Genomic DNA, 23,661 nt, shown 5'->3' on the forward strand with positions numbered 1-23,661 from the left:
AGCGTGCTCACTGCTCAGCTCCTGTATTTCATTTTCTGTTCATAATAACTGAATATTTTCATAACTGAATTTTAATGTCTTGTGGTTCCACTTTATATCCTGTAGAGAGATCTGTGTGGAGTTTTCAGTTCAAATTCATTGTTTTTTATGTTGTTCTGATGTATTCTAACAGAACATAAGATAAAACACTCTTATTAAAAACCAAACCAAACATGTATTAAGCTGATTTCTGCTGAGTGACAATCTAAAGCAGTGGCAAAGTGGTAGAGGTCATAGGAACAAGTGTATAAAATAAACACCAAATGGCACCATCAACTAGTGACATAACTAATTAACTGCTAAGTGAAAGTCACATGGGATTAGCAGTTTGTGGTTTATACTCATCATAGTTGGACTGCTGGCTAAACATCCAGCAATATCCATGAACAAGTATAAATAGAGAACCAGACTCATGGTTGAAACAATTTGCCCCCTTTTTCAGCCTCACTCAACACCATGATTAGATTTCTGTGATTTTGAACTAAATGTTAATACTCTGTCACACAAATACACACAGTATTATACACACAGTATTATACACACAGGTACACAGGAGAAGAGACATAATTGTGAGGTCAAGAGATGGGACTATTGATTGTGCTGAACATACAGAGGATCAGAAGCAGGTCTGGATTTAATAAATTAATGTTCATGAGTCTGAATAAGGAACTAAAAAGATCAGAAGAGTGATGTGATATCTCTAAACTCATCTCTAAACTCATCATCATACCTCACGCTGACAGCGTAAAGTTTAATGATTAAAAAGTAGTCAAATTTATTTGTGTATTACATTTATATATATATAACTACTACAATTGCCAACTGCTAACAACCTGTTTTTATCCATCTGTGTGCTGTTTCCTCTGCTGTGTGTGTGGTTTTAACAACAGCAGCATAAATAGAAAATGAAAAATGAGTCATTGTGGTTTTGGTGCTTGAACAAACTCCATCAGACCCTTTTACTGGACTTATGGTGTATAAACATAGAGCTTTTCTTAATCTTACTCTCTCTGTAACACTGAACATGTTATTAAATCCTGTGTTCTCCACTAACGACTACAGTCTCATATCTGCAGTTATAATCTTCTGAATTATTTATTGGATTAATGAGTGATGAAATTCTGCCTGAATGCAGCAGAGATGTGTGTGTTGTTTACACTGTAATGTGCTGAATCTGTCCATCATTTACTGATCATCAGCATCGTAACTTACCATGAAGCTGAAATGCTCCTAAACACCAGACTTTATTCGTTACTGCTGTTTAAACTAATATGTTAGTGTGAAGGTGTCTGTAGAATCCTGCACTGTTCCACCTTCCTGCCTCAGTACTGACTGTATAGTTAATAAAGCAGACCAGTGATCTTTATTAATAATGTAAATAACAAAAATCACAAACATTTACTCATCTTTAAGGAAGTGGACATTCAACACTACACTAAAAGGGAAAATGCCATAAGATTTCTGAGAAAATATTAAGTACAATTTATATAAATTTTATTTATTCATCAAAACATGATTATATTGTAAATACAAATTTGAATTTAAAACATCTATTAGTTTGAACTGAATTATTTAAAGGGATTAATTCATATAATATTAATGTGACCCAGTTACATTATAAAATAATCACAAAGATCACGAACACGGACAGGAAGAAATAAACGTCTCTGTCTCATGTGTTGCACAGTTGTTACAACAGCAGTGTCAGAAATCATTCATTCACATAGAACCAACAAACACCTGAAGTAAAACCTGAGTATGATTTGATCTGTAAGTCCAACAAAGAGTTTCATGACAGCCGAGAAAACTGTTTGATAATAATGGATTTCCCCGTTTTAACTCGGCTCTGACTCTTTAATTCACTGTTATGTATCTAAATTTACTTATTTATTCTCTCTATTCATCCTTCATCTATTCATCTCAGCTCTAACAGTCAGGACAGTAGATTAAAGTAACTAATAAACTAATGAGTTATAAGAATAAATGTGAGAATATAAAATGAGATTTCAGAAGCTTATTGAACACCAGAACAGAACAGGAGACAGGATGTAGAGTCTCGTGGCTGACGAAGTTAAACCGGAAAACAGCAGAAACAGAAGACTTTTTATTCCACTAAGTGTCTGTTCACATGTACAGTGGAGGATGTGTGTTAGACATGGCAGAGTTCCTGAGTGGGTTTAATCTACAGCTGATGATTGGTGAGTTCATTAATCAATTAATAAATTAATTAATTTTACATTTTGGACTTGATAACGTTTTCTATCCACATGAGCTTTGAGAAGGGTTCAGAACATCTGCAGAGGGATCTGCATTCAGTTATCCCCTTCCACCCTAGTATTATTTTTCTGCCAGTTTTTTTTTTTTTTTTAAAAACAACAAGCTCTAATTTAAATCTGTATATCTCAAAAACTGCAAAGTGTAATTGAATAATTATATATATTACCAGATCAGAGTAAGAGAAAATGGAACACAGCAAATATGTAAAAATAAAAACTTCTGTCTGACAAAATATTACAATTTTACTACAAAACTAATTTAACTGATTTATATGTCATTATAGGTGTTCATTCCATCCAAATATAACTTTATGGTTTGTTTTGGAGTTCACCCACCACTACCTATAGTACAGAGACACGCATGACTATGAGCCACAAGTGATAACAACGATAATATGGACAAAATAAACACAAATAATACACAATAAACTCCTGGTTACATACCTTAAAGACCTCAAAAAGCCACATATTTGCATATTTTAATCCGGTAGTAAGGCAGTAAATTTAGTGCATCATATATTATCCATGAATGATGGTCAATGGACTTCTTGGATTTGTAAGTTTCTCACACACACAATAGTAACAGAGACAATAAGTAGAAGTTTCTTGTAGTGGCAGACAGATGTCATTGTGCAATTCAACTGAATTTTTCTCTCTGAATTTGATTTTTAATCCTGAAGCACCAAAGTTAGTGACATGGCTGCTCAGTTGTTTTGTGCTTTTTCCTAATTCTGTGAATATTGCCCACACAGTGGTGATCCATATACTGTTGAATTCTGTAGAATCACAGCTTTCTGCTATGTCATGTTAAAGTGGTTACAGGAGTCAAATTCGTATGTACGGCATTCTTACGAGGTTTTTCAGTCTGTCCATTTAACTGCTTGGTTTTGTAATTCTGATTTATTTCAGTGAAAATAGTGTTTCTAGTTGAACCGTTGAGTTTCTTCCCATTGCTGTGATTAGTGATTATTGGAGTTAGAGACACAGATCTGGGATTTTATTACTGTGGAGGTCGAAACAAGGGACACATTCAGTTTGGGAAAGTCATCAGTCTGAACTTTACAGGTCAGTAACAACACTTTACATCGGTTATTATTACTGTACTTTGTTTTTATATTTATTTATAGACTTTTAAAATGTATTTCATGTTATTACATATAATTATCTTGAGCATTTACTGAAATTATTATTTAGACATTAAACATGAATTTTTCCAATATTAAAACAGACAGTAAACATGAACATGGATTTATATAAAATCTGATTTTAAAATGATTAAACTAGAATTTTATTCTTTTTTGTAGGTCATTTTTGTCATTTTAAAGGTTGAAGACTAAACGTGTTAATAATCGTGTAGAAGCTCTTTCACCAGGGACACATGTCTAGCTCCAGACTCCTGTATGGTGTCATAGTCATCACTTTATCTATAAAAGTTTGCAGGTCCATTAATTTTACAGTTAAGTCCAAACAGAGATCACTGGTCAGTTTATACGTTGTTCTTTTTGTTTAATTGTTTGTTCTTTTTGTTTCACTAATCTTATGTCTTTATAGTTTAAAGCATCAGTTTAGATGTGAAATGAAGTCACTGATGTTCACATGATGCACTTTATAAACACATGATAGTCTGAATAACCAGAGAGTCACGTGTGAATTCACAGTTACACGTTTTAGTCTTATGTGTGGAATTACAGTTCAACAAAACATCTATTATTGATCAGACTTGAGACGTTTCCTGAATTTAACAATAATAATAATTATAGCTGCACAATACTGATTATTATTTAAGATATTTTCTTCCAGGACACTGTACTGATATCTCTGTGGTTCTGTGTGTATTTTAGGTGGCAGCAGAAATGAGACTCGTTCTTCATCAGAGGATTCAGATTCACACCAGACTGGAGGAACTGAGAACATCTGGATTATACTTATGACCATAATGTGTGTGTGCTCCATCTCTGTCCTAATAAACATCATCTGCATGTGTGTGTTCTGCAGCAGGGTGGAAGGTAAAAGTGCTTTAACTTGTAGGTTAAACATTAAAGAATCAGACAGAAGTTTTGTGGTAATTATGTATTTATTGTGTCTAAATTTATTGTCTAATTTATATTAATGAACACAGAATTCTCTTTCAGGAAAATTATCATCATCATTATCATCATGCTGCAGTCACGACACCAGCTCCACTGAACAGGTATAAAAACATTCACATTTATGTTAAATAATGAGGAAGGAAAAAATATATTTTTTAAAGAAAAAAAAATACTGCATTTATCAAAATAACATTTTTAGTATTGAATTAATTTCTAGGTAAGTGATTAGAATTATTTCAGATATGAAGAAAAGGACAAAATAATGTAGACAAATTTGTTTATTTGTAGAAATATGGCAGTAAATAAAATGCATATTCACATTAAATGACAGTGTAATTAGATAAAAACTATAGTATAATTTATAAATAAAAAAAACACACAAAGGAATTTAATATTAAAGACAGAATAAAACATACAATGTTACAAACACATAAAACCTTTACAGTTATATAACATAACTAACTGCAGACTGATGTATGTTATAAAACCTTTGAGGTTCTTCACAAATCTACTTTAGTTATATTGAGATCAGTGTTGTGGTTAAGCTTACTATTAAAAATACAAAAATAATCAAATGAATAAAATCCTGTGTTATTCACAGTAGATTCAATACTGAAACTGTGGTAAAGAAGAAACATTCATTTTTTCATGGATTGTTTTTTGATCACAAAGAATTACCTTAATGTTCAATTCAATTAAATTCAAGTTTATTTGTATAGAGCTTTAAACAATTGACATTGTCTCAAAACAGCTTTATAGAACAAACAAAGAAAAATATAACAATTAATAAAAATTAATACAAAATTTAATATTAGATATATTTAATATATATATTTAAGTGTGTATGTATTTATCCCCAATGAACCAGTCTGAGGTGACTCCGGTGACTGGGGAGTAAAAACTCCCTGTAGATTAGATAGTAAAGGAAGAAACCTTGAGAGGAACCAGACTCAAAGGGGAACCTTACCGCATCCTTGCTGACACTGGGGGTGTGATGTGATTAAATGTGATTATCTATATAATAATAATAATAATAATAATAATAATAATAATAATAATAATAATAATAAATAATAATAAATATATATATATGTATATATATATATATATATGTTGATAAATGTTGTAATGATGAGGTTGTTGTCCTCAAACACCACATGGAGTTGGCAACATGAGGAGATGGATGGAAGGGGCTCTGTGGAATTTCTGTAAATGACTGAAACGAGACAAAAAAAGTAGTTGGGGGAGGGTTTGGGAGGAGGTGTAATAAAAACTGTTAAGTGCTGGTTCATCTGAATCTCTCCACAGGACAAAAACCTTCATTATGCCAGTGTTCAGTACAAAAGGAAGACCAGAAAATCTTCTAAGAAAAACACATCAGATTTGGACAGTGTGACATACGCAACAGTCGCCTCACAACCACAGAGACACTGAACGCCACAAGGTGTCACCAATCATTTATTTATTTATTCTCTCTTATGAACATTTAACAAACATTTATCCATCTCTTTATATATGAAAAAAAGTTTTAAATGGATTTAAACAATTTACACAGTAGACACAAATTAGACTTCTATAAAAACTAAAGACTTATACTAGAAATTAAAGCATTAAAAGGTTATGAGTTTTTGTTTAGATTTGATCTTTGGCATTAATAAGATGGTATAAGGTTGTTTTTGTCACTAACATTATGTGTTCACATGTGTTTACAAACCACAACCATATGCTGATGACACTCACATTCTCCTCTCCTCTCCTCTCCTCTCCTCTCCTCTCCTCTCTCAGATGGTGTGCTCTGATCTCATGATGGATTTCAGATCATCTTAAACTTCATCCCTGAGCCACTGAGCTGATGTTCATCTCTGGAGCTTCATCACCATGTCAGGATCTTCTGATTTACTGCAGAACTCTCAGATCACACATCATGGACCATCAGTTACTATTCTATCTAACTTGACTTGGAAAGGTGTCAGAAACACAGTGTTTCACTGAAATCTATGTCAGAAATATTCACAAAATTCTTCCAATGAAACATTTTTGGGTTAAATTAAGAAATAAAATTGTTATACCAAGAGTATCATGTAAGTTGTAATGAAAAAAAAAAAGTTTTAAATGCCATAGATGGTAATTTGTTTAATCAAAGATCTGTCTTTGTCAATACCATAAAACATTATATTACTGTTGAATCATGGTCCTATCAATTTTAAAGACAGTAAGTGTAATACTACTTCATTGTCCTGCTGTATTGCAAAGCAAACAATACTGGAATAATATCTGAGAATATTAATTGGAAATTGGTTTGGACTTAATAAATAAAATTAGCAGGGTTAGAAATGTTTTAAAAAAAAAAGACTATGGGCTTATGCAGCAATACCTTTCTGACTCTGCTCTATGTCTCTAGTAGACACTCAGCTACATAATGAAAAACAGAACATGTTAAGCAGTGCATCTGTGCAACAATACATTGACCACATATTACAAAGCAGTCCTAATACGTATATACAGATGGATCTGACGTACAGCAGCATCAGTCTATATCCCGCAAGCTAAAGTCATGTCAAAAAGAACTTCAGATAACATGTGTTTTTTCATCTGAGATATCAGCTATAGTGCTATAGCACTTCAGTGGATAGAGGATGTACAGCCTACTAGGTCAGTAATCTGTACAGATGTACTGTCAGTGTTAAGCAGCCTGTCCAATGGAACATCTACAGCAAGACAAGACTTTGTTGATGAAGCAATACAGAGTATATTTAGAACTAGTACAGACTTAGAGTGAACTTTCTCTGGGTCCCATCACATATAGGGGTGAAAGGAAATGAGGTGGTAGACACTCTGGCCAAGGAGGATGTGAAACACTCAAACTCATGTACATTTATCATCATTAAGTAAATATGAAGTAAGAGGGCAAAATACCTGTAAATAAGAAAGATGTGGCAGAAGGAGTGGGACACTGGAATAAAAGGAAGGCACTTACACCACATTCAAAAGAGACAGGAAACCACAGAATACTAAAAGCACCAAACTGGGAAATGGGTTAAATGTGGGCGAGAAGAGACAAAAAATCATGTGCTCATTAAATGTATTGCATACTGTATCAAAGAGAAAGATTTAATCTAATACAGACTCTAAAGACACTGGGAGTAAACAATCTGTCCCTCCAGGTTTTGCTAGAGAACAAAGCAATCAAGAATTTCACAAACTACAAAATTATCCGTAAGAAATAAGATTGAATGACAGGATTTAGGATTGCCCCTACATTTCTCTCTCTCTCTCTTATATATGTCTCTGTGTGTGTGTGTGTGTGTGTGTGTGACGGAATGGTAAATGGAAAGAAAAAAATGTGCAAACCCTAAATTTATAAGTTAACAGACTACACCACCCTGGGACTTTCACCCAGGGAAATATAGATCACCTCACAACACTGCAAGGATCACAAGTTCGTTCTACCAATGTATGAAGGAGCAGGAGACGTGGGTACAAAAATAAAATCTCATTTATTAATACAACAGAAAATAAATTTAATAAAATAAACAAAAAACATAAAACTCGTGCAGGGCTACAGCTGATCGGCACAAGACAGGCTGAAACAAAAGTAATTTTAAATATCCACACCACGCATGTGCACAATCACAACACACTCAATGAGTGCCCAGTGAATTTCTGTCTGTGGTCACAGCACACGGTGCACAGACACACTTAAAAAAAGTGAAGGAAAGTCAGGCCTCTTGGCCTACAGCTCCTGTAGAGAATACACAAAACAAAACAAACAAACAAACAAAAAAAAAAACACACAATATATGCTAAACTAGCAATGCTCGAACTAAGAAAAACCGAACAAACAAAAAGAATGAAAGTTTACAAAGCTCGGAAAAAAAGGAAAATCAATCTAAGAACATATAAATTAAATGTCAAGACAGAACCAATAAATAAAGTAAAAAAGAAGATTAACTAGTTACCACTGACTTGAGCAGAAAGCTTCCTACCTCGAGGTAGGCCTTAAGGCACAATAACGTGTCAGAGAAAGGGTAACTATTGATATGACAACCAAGAAACAAATAAGAAAACAAAAAAATAAACAATTACAACAAATCAAAAGAGCAAAGCAATTTAACTTGAAACACAAATTTAAGACGGAACAAAACAGCAGCGTTGTCCCGGGAACAGTGTGCAGCCTCAACTGCACATGCAGCAGAAATCCCCCGGAACCTAACAGAATGTCACGCACAGTGGATATATGCAATTTAAAAGATAAAATGCTATTGCATACCGGAGAACACAGCCGTCCGCCACACCAAATCACAAATGCAGTATTGGTTCGGTAATAACCCGGAGAGGGATGGACATCGGGTACGAAAGAATGCTGACAGGGGGGAATACAAAAACCAAAAACACTACACCACCTGACATTTACACTAGCATCCCATGTAAGATGGATAACAAACTCACATACCTGAAGGTAGACAGTCTGTCGCAAAAGAGTTTATTTAGACCCTTTTCTAGTTCCGTTGCAAAAAACATACGTGGCATTAGCCTATTGTATGACCACGACTAAACCGCATAGCCGTGCTGCTAACAGCCTCTTACCTCCCAGATAACCAAGTGACTGGAAACAAATCAAAACCTCCACGCCGCTAGCCGCACCAGTAACACCCAGCGCCTCTGTTGACACACGGAAACGGAAAAGCACCTCAAAATGACGCACTTCAATCACCATGAACGTGACACCCTCCTTTACATGCACCGGTGCTCTCCGATACGTTATTTTATTTGACGTCACAGCAATAACTATCCTGCCACACACACACTATTTTTATATCAGAATCAGCTTTATTGCCAGGCATGTTTTCACATGCGAGGAATTTGTTATAGTGACAATCTCAACAGTGTAACAGAATGACATATGTGGTATAGATTAAATTGTATGTACACATATACAGGTGTGAAATGTGCAATTAAAATAAACATGAAATATACATATGCAAATAAGTATACAATATATACAATTTGTATGTGCAATTGTGAAATGTGCAGTTGAAGTAAACATAACCATTCAGACAATATGTATGCATGTATGTACAGAGTGCAAGTATGAAATGTGCAAATTGAGGTATACATAGTGCAAATATTATGTGTTGTGTGTTCCATGGTGTTAATTGTTCATCAGGTGGATTGCTTGAGGGAAGAAACTGTTCCTATGTTTGGTCGTTCTGGATCTCAGGGCTCTGTAGCGCCGACCCAATGGCAACAGTTCAAAGAGGGAGTGTGCTGGATGTGAGGGGTCCAGGGTGATTTTCTTTGCTCTTTTGCTCACTCTGGAGGAGTACAGGTCTTGAAGAGTGGAGAGCGTTGTGCCAATGATTCGCTCAGCAGTCCGGACTACCCTCTGTAGTCTTCTGAGGTCGAATTTGGTGGCTGCGCTGAACCAAACAGTTATCGAGGTGCAGAGAATAGATTCGATGATGGCAATGTAAAGCAAAATCCTGTGGCAGGTTGAACTTCTTCAGCTGACGAAGGAAGTACAACCTCTGCGGAGCCTTTTTCACAATGGAGTCAATGTGAATGTCCCACTTCAGGTCCTGAGAGATTGTGGTTCCCAGGAATCTGAATGACTCCACTGCTGTGACAATGCTGTCCATGATGGTTAGTGTGGGAAGAGCAGGGGGGTTTCTCCTGAAGTCCACTATCAACTCCACTGTCTTGAGCATGTTCAGCTCCAGCTTGTTAAGGCTGCACCAGACAGCCAGCCGCTCAACCTCCAGTCTGTAAGCAGACTCGTCACCGTCCTGGATGAGGCCGATCGGTGTGGTGTCGTCTGCAAACTTCAGCTCTATATAAAATCTCCTTCCTCCACCTAACTTCACCATTACGTTGCAGTCTACACGTCAATCCAGTAGGTGGTGACAATGGACCCTCTAAGATGGTCTGCAAAACGCCAATATACATGGAAGGTGTTGGTGGAGAAATGGCATAAGCACTATTCGGACTGGACTAGTTTTACGTGAGGACGTGGGAGTAAAGTAATTATTATCAGAGCTATTTCCGAATGTGCCATCTTGGTAATCATTACGGACAATGTCAGTAAAGATTACGGGGACTTTTACCTTCTGTAAAAAGGTCCGGAAAAATTACCTCAGGTAATACTGATCCCGTCCGAAAAGACCCGCTGTAAATATGTACGGTAAAATTCCGTCATTTCCTATTTAAAAGTAGTTTTTGGCGCGTTTTGCAAGCATGGAGGCGCTTGAAACAGGAAGCAACGTCATACGCACATGACGACAAGGAGGTTACTGTTGTGCGTAAAGTGAGTTACCCCTCCCACTTCTGCTAGTTTTACTAAGATGTCTTGTCCCGTGCGAATTAGCCAATTAATATTACAGACGTCCTGAGGTAAAATTGCATTACTCCACGTCCCCACGTAAAACTAGTCCCGTCCGAATAGTGCTATAGACATCTTGGTACAGAGGTCCCCATCCTCTTTAATGCATCAGCGTCAATGTAGACAAAGAAATAATATCACCATAAATCATCATGAATGAATTTTCTAGTTTTTTTTTTTGGTTCGTTCCAGCAGTCCAGCAGACATGTATTTATCATTAAGTCCAGAGAAAATTTAAGGTTTTGATATGAAGCTAATCTACTTTTTCACAATATAATGCATAGTGCTAGTAGGTGTAAATGTATTACTTACATTCTTCCACCTGAGTAAACTTCAAATGAACAATCACTACTTACCTTATAAAATAATGTGACCGAAGGGATGTGTTAATTCAAGGTGTGTCCACTAATTAGCATTACAGGTGTCTACAATCTTGTAATCAGTCAGTGGGCATGGTGTGTACCACACTCAACATGGACTAGAGGAAGCGAAGGAAAGAGTTGTCTCAGGAGATTAGAAAGAAAAGTATAGACAAGCATGATAAAGGTAAAGGCTAAAAGACCATCTCCAAGCAGCTAGATGTTCCTGTGATTACAGTTGCGCATTATTCACAAGCTTTGTGGCTTGTCAACATGTAGTTTGGCATATTCCAGTCTAGCTTTATGATGTGTCCTCCTTGGTCATCTCCCATGTAGTCCACTTTGGCTCAATGACAGATGGTGCAGTCTGACACTGATGTTCCTTGAGCATGAAGTTCACCTTGGATCTCTTTCTGGGCTCTTTTGTTACCGTTCGGATTATTCGTCTCTTTGACTTGTCATCAATTTTCCTCCTGTGGCCACATCCAGGGAGGTTGGCTACAGTCCCATGGATCTTAAATTTCTGAATATGTGTAACTGTAGTCATGTGGGGATGGTTTTATAGCCTTTACCTTTTATCATGCTTGTCTATATATATTTTTTTTCTAATCTCCTGAGACAACTCTTTCCTTTGCTTCCTCTGGTCCATGTTGAGTGTGGTACACACCATGTCACCACAATATCTCACTAGGACAAGAAAGTATGACCATATAACCCCAATTTTATCATCTCTACACTGGCTAACTTTTAAGTTTAGAATTGATTACAAACTGCTGCTACTTACGTACAAGGCTCTTAATGGTTTAGCTCCCATGTATCTAACTAGTCTTCTAACACGATACAATCCTTCATGCTCTCTGAGATCACAAAACTCAGGACTTCTGGTAGTTCCCAGAATATCTAAGTCTACTAAAGGTGGTAGAGCGTTTTCTTATTTAGCTCCCAAACTTTGGAATAGTCTTCCTGATAGTGTTCGGGGCTCAGACACACTTTCCCTGTTTAAATGTAGATTAAAAACTCATCTCTTTAGTCAGGCTTACACATAATACATCCCATAATACTGTGCACTATTATAACAGAATTGCAAATTTTATGAACAGCAGATATGTTAATCCCTCCCCAGTGCTTCTCTCTTCTACCCATCCTGAGGAATCCAGAAATTATACCAGCCCTTTGTAGCGATTTTGGCTCGCAAAGCAAGGTAAATATTTACAAGTAACTATAACGTGTTATAGTGACTTCTAAATATCTTAACCTAAGTTGAAATTAACGGTACTGGAATTAAGGTTACGCTTATTTGGTCTGTTCGTCCGGCGAACAGGCCGTGTGCCTTTATTAATTCAATGAAGGCGGTATCTTCCCGGCCAAGAAAGATTCGCTTTCCTTTTACTGTATACCATAATTTAAATTAAATTAACTCAATAGAGCATGTAGTTCAGACCCGATGTTGCAGGTACCATAATTTGTGAGCGATACTCAGAGACAAATCACCTGTGGCTCAAAATTATGACATTTAATGAATGAGACAAACACAACATTAAACTAAGTACACAAACAAACAAAAGAAATAGGGAAAACGAAAATGAAAATAAAATAAAACAAAAGAAATTAAAATTGGGGAAAGGGAGGAAGAGACTGGAAAGAAGAAATTAGAGAAAGGAAGGAAAGGGATGGCAAGCTTAGACTCAAAATTAGAAAACACCCTAACTGGGAAATCGTCACAGAAACTTAAATTCACCTTAAGATTCAATGAAAGATTCCTACTTAAAATTACGCATCTAAATTGGTTGGTAAAGGAAACGGTTACTTGCATTGGCTTACTGAACAAGAGTCCGGATGCAACAGAGAAATCTCTGAAAAGTCAGTTAGGGCGGGGTCAGACGTTCTTCCAAGTTCTCCTGAAGATCAGAACGTTCTTGGAAGTGAAGCTTGCTGGAACTTCTTTGAAGGAAGATGGAGTCGTCTTGAAGCTGTTCCGAAAGTCTGACCATGGATTAGTGGTGTTTCTGACAATTTAAAGGTCGCGAACTCCACCCATCTTTGGGAAGATGACCAATACTTCGGTCAGGATTTTGAAGGGAAAAACTCCCTTTGTTTCAGGTGTCTGTGGGCGTGGTTTAGCTATCAAACTTTTAGATGACTTTAAAGTTTGATCCAGGGTGTATTAAGATGGTATGGCGCCTTTCGTGCTCAAATAAAATACACCAGTGCTTGAAAAATGAGTAACCGATAATTTTGTGGTCATTTGGATACTAAACATGAAGGGTAATGACGGTATGAAGGCAGCGGTACATTACATACATAGATCATTAATCAAGGCAAAGAAACAAAAATGAAACATAAACAAGATGCACTTTCATTAGGGAAGTAAAAAGAAAACGATAGCTTCGTATACATTCTGACATCAGACCTTAAAGGGTCATACGGCATTAGAACAGGTATACATTAACATGCCATGATCAGTAAGATATGATGATAGAGTATAATGGATTTTAAAATACAATGTTGTTTTCTGACACATGAATAAAATACACCCTTGTCAGGAAATTAAGGAGCAAATAATTTTAAGTCAGGCAAGCCTTAAAAGAAGAAACACATTACAAAAAGGGTTATAAGAATGAGAACCTTAGAGTACCTTATCTTGGGTTTTATTAGTAAAAGGAATGTCTCATTGTGTTGTGTGTGTGTGTGTGTGTGTGTGTGTGTGTGTGTGTGTGTGTGTGTGTGTGTGTGTGTGTGTGTGTATTCTGTTTGCTGCCCCCAATGAGCCGCATGGGGTTATCTGGTCTTTGTGGAGACTCCAGACATTCTGGAGCCAGGTGTGTGTGTAAAACTGGGTTGCTCATCAGTTAATTGAGGAGTAGATGTTGAAATTTAGGGTGCCTGGGACATGAAATCTAAAATGACTGGTACAAGACGCTACACCTGATTGTCTTCCGTGCGATGAAGATTTTGGACCATTGAGATGAGGCCGACCCAGCGAATCCTGAGGCATCCAGAGATCTACCAGCTACACTTATAGTCTGCTATACTAAAAAGATGTGAACTTCATGTGTTCTTTTGCATCTATACAACATTTGTTAGACTGTATATTTATAATCACACCCTCCAGTGTCACCCATATGAGGATGGGTTCCCCTTGAGCCTGGTTCCTCTCAAGGTTTCTTCCTTAACATCTAAGGGAGTTTTTCCTTGCCACTGCTGCCTGAGTCACCTCAGACTTGCTCATTGGGTATATACAGTACCTACATATTGTGAACTAAATGAATCTTGAATTTTGTATTCTATTAATCTTTATATTATTCTTATAATAACATTTTGTTCTATATTTATGTTCTATAAAGCTGCTTTGAGACAATGTCAATTGTAAAAATCGCTATACAAATAAACTTGAATTGAATTGAATTAATGGATTGATTGTAGAAGACATGCTAGATTGGGGAGGATTAGTGTGTATCAATTAGGGAAGCTATACAAGAGTTGATTTGTCTCAAGGAAAATATTCAATAATAGACTTGACCCTAGTCTCTGAATGTTTAGCTGGAAAATGTGATTGGAAAGTATTAAATCAAAGTACAGTTAGTGATCATTTCCCTATCAACAGTAGCAACCTGTCCGTGCGCATGCATGGCCGGGGCGGGGAGGCAGCGCTGGGGAATGAATAGACCCCCCATTGCAGCTCAGAATCAGAACCGAAATTGCGCTAGGTGCGAATTTTTACGTGAAGAAGGTAATCAGCGCTGGCGACAGGTTCTGGCTGGAGGAGTCGGAGACGAAGGAGGGTGTTGGTTCGCAGCAGCGCGATGCATAGGAGCGCTCAGAGGCGAGGATTTAAAGGAGGGAAATTACGGAAGTTGTGCTGGATTGGTGCGCCTTGTGGACAGCTGATTAGCAGCTGATGCAGCTTACTGCGTGGCCTGCCTGAAATAACGCGATGCTTGATTTGTGTTATAACAGAATGTCAGAAATCAGTAAGTCTATGGACGATGTAGAGGATTTTAATCATAAGATATGTGAAGTTTTTCAAAGTACCGCTATAGGTAAGAACATGGGCGTAAATCCCGGGGGGGACGGGGGGACATGTACCCCCCAGCCGAGGATTGTCCCCCCCCCTCAAAAAAATTTATTAAAAAAAATATCGCACTCTCTATTATGAAAAATATATGTATGTATACCTAAATAATTGTCTAAGTAGAAAAAACCCGCAAAAAATGCATTTAGAAACAGTTGAGTTCCCCCCTCCCCTTCCTCACAGTGGTTTGGCCCTCCCCTCCCCTTCCTCACAGTGGTTTGACCCTCCCCTCCCCTTCCTCACAGTGGTTTGGCCCTCCCCTCCCCCCCTTCCTCACAGTGGTTTGACCCACTGCCTCCTTTCCCAGTACATCTCACCGACTCTACACACACGAGTCAGGTGTGCGGCTGCGGCTCAATTAATGTTAAACTCCATTAAGTCGGGGATTTTACTCACTTTAAATAAAGCGATTCTCTTTAATGTAGTTGATGCAGATTCATTCATAAATTAGTTGCGGCAAAAATGCTGATTACCGATGTTTTTTCCATGAATCTGCTATATTAGCGATTAAAATATGACTTATCTAGTTAAAATTAGCTAGTTTACTTGCTTGTTACACAGTGCACTGTAACTAACACGCCAAAGCCGTTTCCCATGCAGTGTTTTATTTAGGACGACTTGGCATCATGTTAACTTAACATTAACGGCCACAATTAGCATATTGTTTAGCTGTACATTTACTAATGAGCACTGTGCTACGTCCGAACTGACCTCACTGTATTTTTTGTATAATCAATTTCTTTTTAAGTGTCTTAATTAATTTTAAATAAAATTTTAAACCTTTTTTAATTCCTTGTTTTTATTGTTGTGATTATTTTTATGATAGTTTTACTTTCTTTATGTAAAGCACTTTGAATTACCATTGTGTATGAAATGTGCTACAGTATAAATAAACTTGCCTTGCAGTGTCATAGACTAGATAAAATGACTACAATAATAATGATAAAAGCAAAGTTTTTCACTGTGGGGATCTTTATAAGTACAATTTAACTATTATTTGTGTCCCGCCCTTCAAAAATTGCTCATGAGAAATTTTATATTTATTGTCCCCCCTACTGTTAAATGAAATTTACGCCCATGGGTAAGAAGAATGCTGGTATCAGGAAGAAAGCCGTCCCATGGTGGAATGAGGAGTGTAGTGATGCAATTAGTAAAAGGAATAAAGCGTTTAATTAAGAGAGTTAGAAAATCATTTAATTATAATGAATTTATTAATTATAAAAAACACAGGCCATAGTGAGAAGAGTAATACAGACATCTTAGAGAAATTATTGGAGGGAATTTTGCAACAATATTGGGGAAGATATTGAAATTAATGAAGTTTGGAGTATGATAAGGAAAATGGGAGGAAAACAAAGAAATAGCAGCATTCCTGTTTTAGTATATAAAGATAAACTAGTCATATCAGACAGCGAAAAAGCAGAGGTTCTAGCAGAAACATTTACTAAAGTGCACAATAGTTCAAATCTGTCAGATAAAATGAGAAGGTATAGGGAACATATCCTGAATAAGTACCCTCAACTATTGGAAGAAAAAGGACAATCTGGATGTACATTAGATTCAGAGTTTACTCTATATGAGCTGAAGAAAGCGCTTGCAGGAGTTAAACAAACTTCATCAGGACGAGATGATATTTGCTATGAGATGGTAAAACATCTATCAGAGACATCATTAAGTATAATCTTGTCTTTTTAATAAGCTGTAGGAGTCAGGGAAGTTACCGGCTGACTGGAAACATGGTGTTTTAGTACCAATAGCAAAGCCAGGCAAGGAGCATGCACAACCAAATAATTACAGGCCCATTGCATTAACTTCAAACCTTTGCAAACTAATAGAACGTATGGTAATGAGCAGATTTCTTGTATATCATTGAGAAGAATAACATTTTCTCACCATATCAAAGTGGTTGTCGGAAAGGGCATAACACAATGGACTCTGTGCTGTGTTTGGAAGCTGAAATAAGAAAGGCACAAGTAAACAAGGAAGTGTTCGTAGGAGTATTTTTTGATGTTGAAAAAGCTTACGACATGATGTGGAAGGAGGGACTATTAATAAAATGATAAAAATGGAAATAAAATTAAGAATATATAATTGGATCAAGAATTTCTTGTTTAAAAGAACTATACAAGTTAGGGTGGGGTCTGAATTGTCTCAGATATATCAAATAGAGAATGGAACACCTCAAGGAAGTGTTAGCAGTCTCATTAAACTAATGATTAATGATATTTTTAATCAGATAGACACGAGGATAGGAAGATCTCTGATTGCAGATGACGGCGTGGTGTGGAAAAGGGGTGACAATGTGGGTCATGTGGAGAAGTGTATTCAGGACGCTGTTAAAAAAGTAGAAAATTGGGCTAATGAATGCAGTTTCCGTTTCTCTGTAGCAAAAACTCAGGAGATCTGTTTTACAAAAAAAAAACTCAATCCGATAATGAATATTAAAATGTATGATCAGCAATTGGAGCAGGTGTCAGTAATTAGATTTTTGGGATTCTGGATGGCTTCAAAATTGAATTTTAGAGCTCATATTCAGAAATTGGTAGACAAAGGTAAAAAAGTGATAAATGTAATGAGGTGCTTATCAGTCTCTTAAAAGGATTTATTGTGCACTGATAAGAGCAGCTATTGACTATGGCAGTATGGTGTATAGTTCTGCATCTAAAACATACCTGTTAAAGATTGAGGCAATCAAATCACAAGCTATGCGAATATGTTGTGGAGCAATAAGAACATCTCCAATAACAGCAGTACAAGTAGAGATGGGTGAAATGCCTCAAGAAATCCGAAGGCTCAAATTAAAGATGAGATATTGGATCGATGTAAAAGGCCACTTGGATAGTCATCCAGTTAAGAAAGTTTTGAAGAATTGCTGGGAATATGAATATAAAAGACTATCAAGCTTTGGATGGACTGCAAATGAAGAAGCACAGAATTAGTGACATTAATATTGCTCCTTCTGTGGCAACTTCAACAATTCCTCCTTGGCTTTTCCCTATGCCAGTAGTTGACATTCAGTTATATAAAGAAATATGTTAACAAATATAGCAGTGCAACAATACATCAAACAGTCATATTATAGCTTATTACAAATATACACGGATGGCCCCAAAAACCCTGATTCTGGAAGAAAAGCATCAGCAGTATATATTCCCCAATTCAAAGTCAAAATATACAAATAAATTTCAGATCATGTATCTGTTTTAACTGCAGAGATAACAGCAATATTTCTAGCACTCCAGTGGATAGAGGAAGTACAGCCAACAAAAACAGTCATTTGTACAGATTCCCTTTCAGTTTTAAACAGCGGATTAATTGAAATATCAACAGCAAGACAAAATATGATAATTGAAGTGATGCAGAGTCTATTTACAATAAGACAATCTGGAAATATGGTACATTTCCTGTGGATACCATCACATATGGGTGTGGAAGGAAATGAAGGGGTAGACCATCTGGATAAACAGGCTTTGAAGCATGCACAAATTTAAATTAGTGTCAATGAGTAAAGCAGAAAAAAATGGTTAATTGTAAAAGAAACGAGAAATATGAGAAAGAAATGGCCGAAGGAGTGGGATAGTGAAACAAAAGGTAGATGCTTTCATCATATTCAATAGAAAGTAGGGCTAGAAAGAAGAAAGTTTGGCAACAGAAAAGAAGATGTGTTAATGTCAAGAATGTGTCTTGGACATTGTGCATTAAATCAGTTTTGATTCAGAAATGAATCAAAACAGTCTAGGATATTCCAGTCTATGATTCCCGCCCCCGCCTTGTGTATGTGGAGTTTGCATGTTCTCCCCGTGCCTCGGGGGTTTCCTCCGGGTACTCCGGTTTCCTCCCCCGGTCCAAAGACATGGATGGTAGGTTGATTGGCATCTCTGGAAAATTGTCCGTAGTGTGTGTGTGTGTGAGTGAATGAGAGTGTGTGTGAGTGTGAGTGAATGAGAGAGAGTGTGTGTGTGTGTGTGTGTGTGTGTGTGTGCCCTGTGATGGGTTGGCACTCCGTCCAGGGTGTATCCTGCCTCGATGCCCGATGACGCCTGAGATAGGCACAGGCTCCCCGTGACCCGAGAAGTTCGGATAAGCGGTAGAAAATGAATGAATGAATGAATGAATGAATGAATCTATCTATCTATCTATCTATCTATCTATCTATCTATCTATCTATCTATCTATCTATCTATCTATCTATCTATCTATCTATCTATCTTCCCAGCCATTATGCGCGTCACACTCCAGTCCAGTAGGTGGCGCTAAATACACTTTAAGTTGGTTTGTCTTCTGCCAATAAAAATCAGAAGAAGAGGAACACGGAAGAACACGGAAAAAGAAGAAGAAAAGTAAAGTATTTCCAGAAGCAGGAAATAATCTAATCTACACCAAACACTGTGGATTATTTACACCAACAAACGGAATCGGGACACTGGGATTATTAGGAGGAGGAAAATCAGTCATAACATTGTGTATATTGTGTAGTTAGTGACTAGCTGTAATTACCAAACGTAATGAGAAACAGAAAGTAAAAGCTTCCTGCAGTCCGGGTGTTGCTGTAATATGTCACTGTTAATGACGGGGACAAAAGCAGCTCATAAACTTTATCTAATTCACACTGAATCACAGGAAATGTTCTTCTGTCTCTGAGGTAAATCTGAGTTTTTAATTTTCTCCCTCAGCAGTTTTATTAAGAGCTGTGTGTGACATCAGTCAGCTGTTCTGTCACTTTTATTTATAACGTGTCTCTGTTTGTTTGTTTCAGAAAATCTGCCAACACTCCACAAGAGTCTTCCAGACATCATGTCCCTCCTTTATATTTCCATCTTATGGGTCTGTGCCTTTGTGGGTGAGTGACCAGGTTCTACAACACCAACAAGACAGAAGTGTCCTTCTATTGAATCAAATATCACAACAATGTTTTGTCAAATGTTACAAATCCTGTAGATTGTAATGTTTCTCCCACAGACAGTGCAGAATCTCTGGTTACTGTATCAGCTCCAGTGGGTTCCACAGTCATCCTGCCGTGTAAACTGACTGAAGAGTTCAAAAATACATCAGTTATTAGGTGGCAGTTCAATAATGACATTGTGTTTGAGAGAAGCAGTAATGGTACATATTCAGGTTCAGGATATGAAGGACGTGTGGATGTTCCTGTGGACGAGCTGCGTAAAGGAAACTGTTCCCTGGTGTTGAAGAACGTCAGATTTACTGATGACCAAATCTACAAATCCTTTACAATGGTACCTGTGGAAAAAAACACTGGGGAAATGAAAGAAATTAACAGTGTTAGACTCTCAGTCTATGGTGAGTAAACTGTTCAGTGCAAAATATTGACTAATTATAGAAGTCACAGTGTCTCAGATAACAGAGCTGGAAATAAGGAACAATAACAACATCTATTATAGAGAGGAATCAATACTTTATTTAGAGTTAACAGATGATGTGTTAGAAAAATACACAAATACAGACATAAATAAGACACAGGGCCATCCTTAAAATATTATTTTTTTGCCGTAACCCGACCGACTCAATTTTTTTATTTTTTTTTTGCTTTAAGTCTGACCGACTTGCCGGTTGTAAATTTGTGTTGAGACCAACCTTTTTTTTTACTCTTCAAACAACTAATGCAAAAGCAATAAAATAATATTAGTTATATTTTAGTAAGTATTGTAAATATATTAATTGCCTGTGCATTCGCTTCGTCTCAAACTCTCATTCACTGTCAGAGTCAACAGTTCGCTCTTGGTAATGATGGCTGCAGTAAACAAAATGTTTGCGGTCACCGTTCAAAGTCATACGGGTTTGGGCACCATAATACATCTAAAAAAATTCATTAAAACAGCTCAACACCGCTTTAACTTGGCACGAAGTTCTGGAAAAACTGAAGGCACGGATTGAAGACCCAGTCCGTGATGTCATGATCTGCTAATTTGTTTAAAGTCATTCCTTTCGTAATCACCAAAATTGTACTTTTTTTTTTTACACTGAAACTTGAAAAGAAAAAAAAAATAGACCTACCTACTGACCCTTTTTTTTTTTTTTTTTTTTTTTTTACTGTTACTGCAAACCAAATTATTTTTAAGGATGGCCCAGACGATATTTTATTTGTAAGGAAGTTTGTCAAAAAGCTTCAGAGGTCATCTGGGTGAGATTAGAGATGTTCATCAGGACTGAGATCCTGCAGCAACAATTAAAAAACTTTTACTTTCATGTGGACAAGAACAAGTGATCAGATATGAAGCTCACAGGACAACAAAAACAATCAGTTTCTATAAAAGAAATAAAAATATAAAGTTCCTAATATCAGGTCATTTCCTAAAAGGTTTTTCTGTGTCTCTGAAGCTCTCCAGATATCAGCTCCAGTGGGTTCCACAGTTGTCCTGCCGTGTGATTGGAGTCATCTGTCCATCAAAACTCCTCATGTTAAGTGGTTTATCGATTCTGAGACTGTGTTTGAGCGAAAGGGTAAAGATTCATATGTGGGTGAAGGATATGAGGGTCGTGTGGACGTTCCTGAGGACGAGCTGCTTAAAGGAAAATGTTCCCTGGTGATGAAGAACATCAATGTTAATGATACAGGAATCTACAGCAGCTACATGTTAATTACAGACACACAGGAATCTGTCTTGGTCCAGAAGGTTAAACTGTCAGTTGTTGGTAAGTGGATTAATCTCAGACGATACTGAGTACGACACATATCAGTACACAAAGTTTAAAATGTCTGGAAAGTTACTGAGTGACTTGAGCAGCATGTTTCCTGTAGATGTCAGTGTTTTTCAGTCCTGGTTGAGAGAGAACTACACAGTTTAATGTTCCCACAGATCATTCTAAAGCTTTTCATGGCTGTGTTAGACTGAGTGAGGAGAACACACACCTCCTGTCCTGTATTTCACTACTGTTTCAGCACACACTCAGTCACTTCCTCTCAATAATCAACACTCAATCCTCATCTAAGAGCCTTGTGATCTGATAAAGTACTGAAATGGTTCTTAACCAATAACTCTGATCTGACATTGATAAAATATCTTCACTTTCCATTTCCAGTTGATTAAAACATTATAAATGTAGAATAAATGAAAGTGATCCAGTGTTTGTGATCCTTTCTCTCTGAACAGGGTTTCATGGAAAAAGCAGTACATTAGGATGGAAAAAGAACCTGGTTAGATTTTAATGACATGACAAGGGGGTGTGTCTAAAGTACAGGGCTTTTCTTAATCTGGTGTGAGCTCCAGTTCAAAACATCTCTTATTGTTCCTGGATAAACTTTAATAAAACACTTCATATTATTATAGCAGCACAACACTGATTATTATTTAAGGATCAGTGATGACATCATCTGCATGTATGGCTGAAAAACACTGAACAATATCAGTAAATGTAGTCTGATGTTTGATAGATTTTCTTTGAGGACACGTTTTCCTCAGCACTGTACTGATATCTCTGTGTGGTTTAATGTGTGTTTTAGACCACAGTGTTCATGAGGGAGGATCTTCATTAGAGGATTCAGACTCACACCAGACTGGATGGAACAACTGGATTATTTTACCTGTTGTGATTGTAACCGTCATCATCATCGGTGTGTTTGTGTACTGCAGCAGGGTGGAAGGTAAAACTGGTTAAAATTGTAGATTTAATGTCTGAAAGAATCAGAGAGAATTTTTGTGGTAATTGTGTTTAACATGTGTCTAAATTTATTGTATAATATTATAATTTTTAAATATTTATCTTATGTTTCTGGAAACGGAAAATCATCACCTATCATCAGGTCGCCGACGTGCCAGAAACTCCACTGAACAGGTACGAAAACATTTGAATAATTAAAAAAAAAGATAAATTAAATTGTAACCACTTTTTTATTAAACAGAAGAATAAAATTGGGTTTTGGTTGTAGTTCAGGTGGGGAGTTTACAGACACATGGCAACCCTCCCTGACTACTTTGTGTTACTGTTATTTTAAAGGTACATTAGACAAAATTAGAAACTTTGGCCAGAAGAAGCATTTTTTTTAACTTTATACTTTCTAACATTTTTTACATGGTATAGAGTTGTTGTTTTTTTTCACCACCTTCTCCTCTCCTTTCCTCTCTCTGATGGTCTGCTCTGATCTCATCATGGATTTCAGATCATCTTAAACTTCATCCCTGAGCTACTGAGCTGATGTTCATCTCTGGAGCTTCATCACCATGTCAGGATCTTCTGATTTACTGCAGAACTCTCAGATCACACATCATGGACCATCAGTTACTCTTCTATCTACCCTGACTTGGTCTTGGTCATGTGATGTTACACTAAATAATGAACTGAGAACAACAGGAATTTTTACTTTTATATTTTTATTTGTTGTTTTATTTTGATGCAGTTTGTTGTGTTTACATTGCAGCAGTGGACACAGTATGTACAATGGCTGAAGTCATGTGTAGGAACTTTATAGTTGAGGAGGAACCTGGGTTCA

The 23,661-nt window shown here is 36.7% G+C and overlaps 1 protein-coding gene and 1 long non-coding RNA gene across 10 annotated transcripts in view; one reads left to right on the forward strand and one right to left on the reverse strand.

The window, feature by feature from the left end:
- Nucleotides 1–5,468: 5,468 nt before the first annotated feature.
- On the reverse strand, nt 5,469–23,532 carry LOC125145779. The gene is made up of 3 exons (XR_007144211.1): nt 23,467–23,532; nt 6,146–6,357; nt 5,469–5,621 (listed from the first exon to the last, which is right to left on the reverse strand). It is a non-coding gene; the product is annotated as an uncharacterized LOC125145779 (long non-coding RNA).
- LOC113638738 overlaps nt 19,520–23,661 on the forward strand; it is an 8,073-nt gene continuing 3,931 nt past the window's right edge. For 2 of the 9 annotated variants that reach the window (XR_007144203.1, XM_047819973.1), the window contains exons 1-7: nt 19,520–19,857; nt 19,972–20,055; nt 20,175–20,513; nt 21,552–21,866; nt 22,675–22,815; nt 22,975–23,006; nt 23,332–23,661. The exon at nt 23,332–23,661 is cut by the window's right edge. Coding sequence is in view for 7 of the 9 variants with exons in the window: in XM_047819973.1 (XP_047675929.1) it covers nt 20,010–20,055; nt 20,175–20,513; nt 21,552–21,866; nt 22,675–22,815; nt 22,975–23,006; nt 23,332–23,367 (909 nt within the window). In the remaining 2 variants the exon portion in view is untranslated. Of the gene's footprint in view, nt 19,858–19,971; nt 20,056–20,174; nt 20,514–21,551; nt 21,867–22,674; nt 22,816–22,974; nt 23,007–23,085 lie in introns of all 9 variants that reach the window. The other 7 variants (XR_007144204.1, XM_047819971.1, XM_047819970.1 and 4 more) reach the window with 7 other exon arrangements.

The sequence above is a fragment of the Tachysurus fulvidraco genome, chromosome 10 (assembly GCF_022655615.1).
Source record: "Tachysurus fulvidraco isolate hzauxx_2018 chromosome 10, HZAU_PFXX_2.0, whole genome shotgun sequence".
NCBI classification, from domain to species: domain Eukaryota; kingdom Metazoa; phylum Chordata; class Actinopteri; order Siluriformes; family Bagridae; genus Tachysurus; species Tachysurus fulvidraco.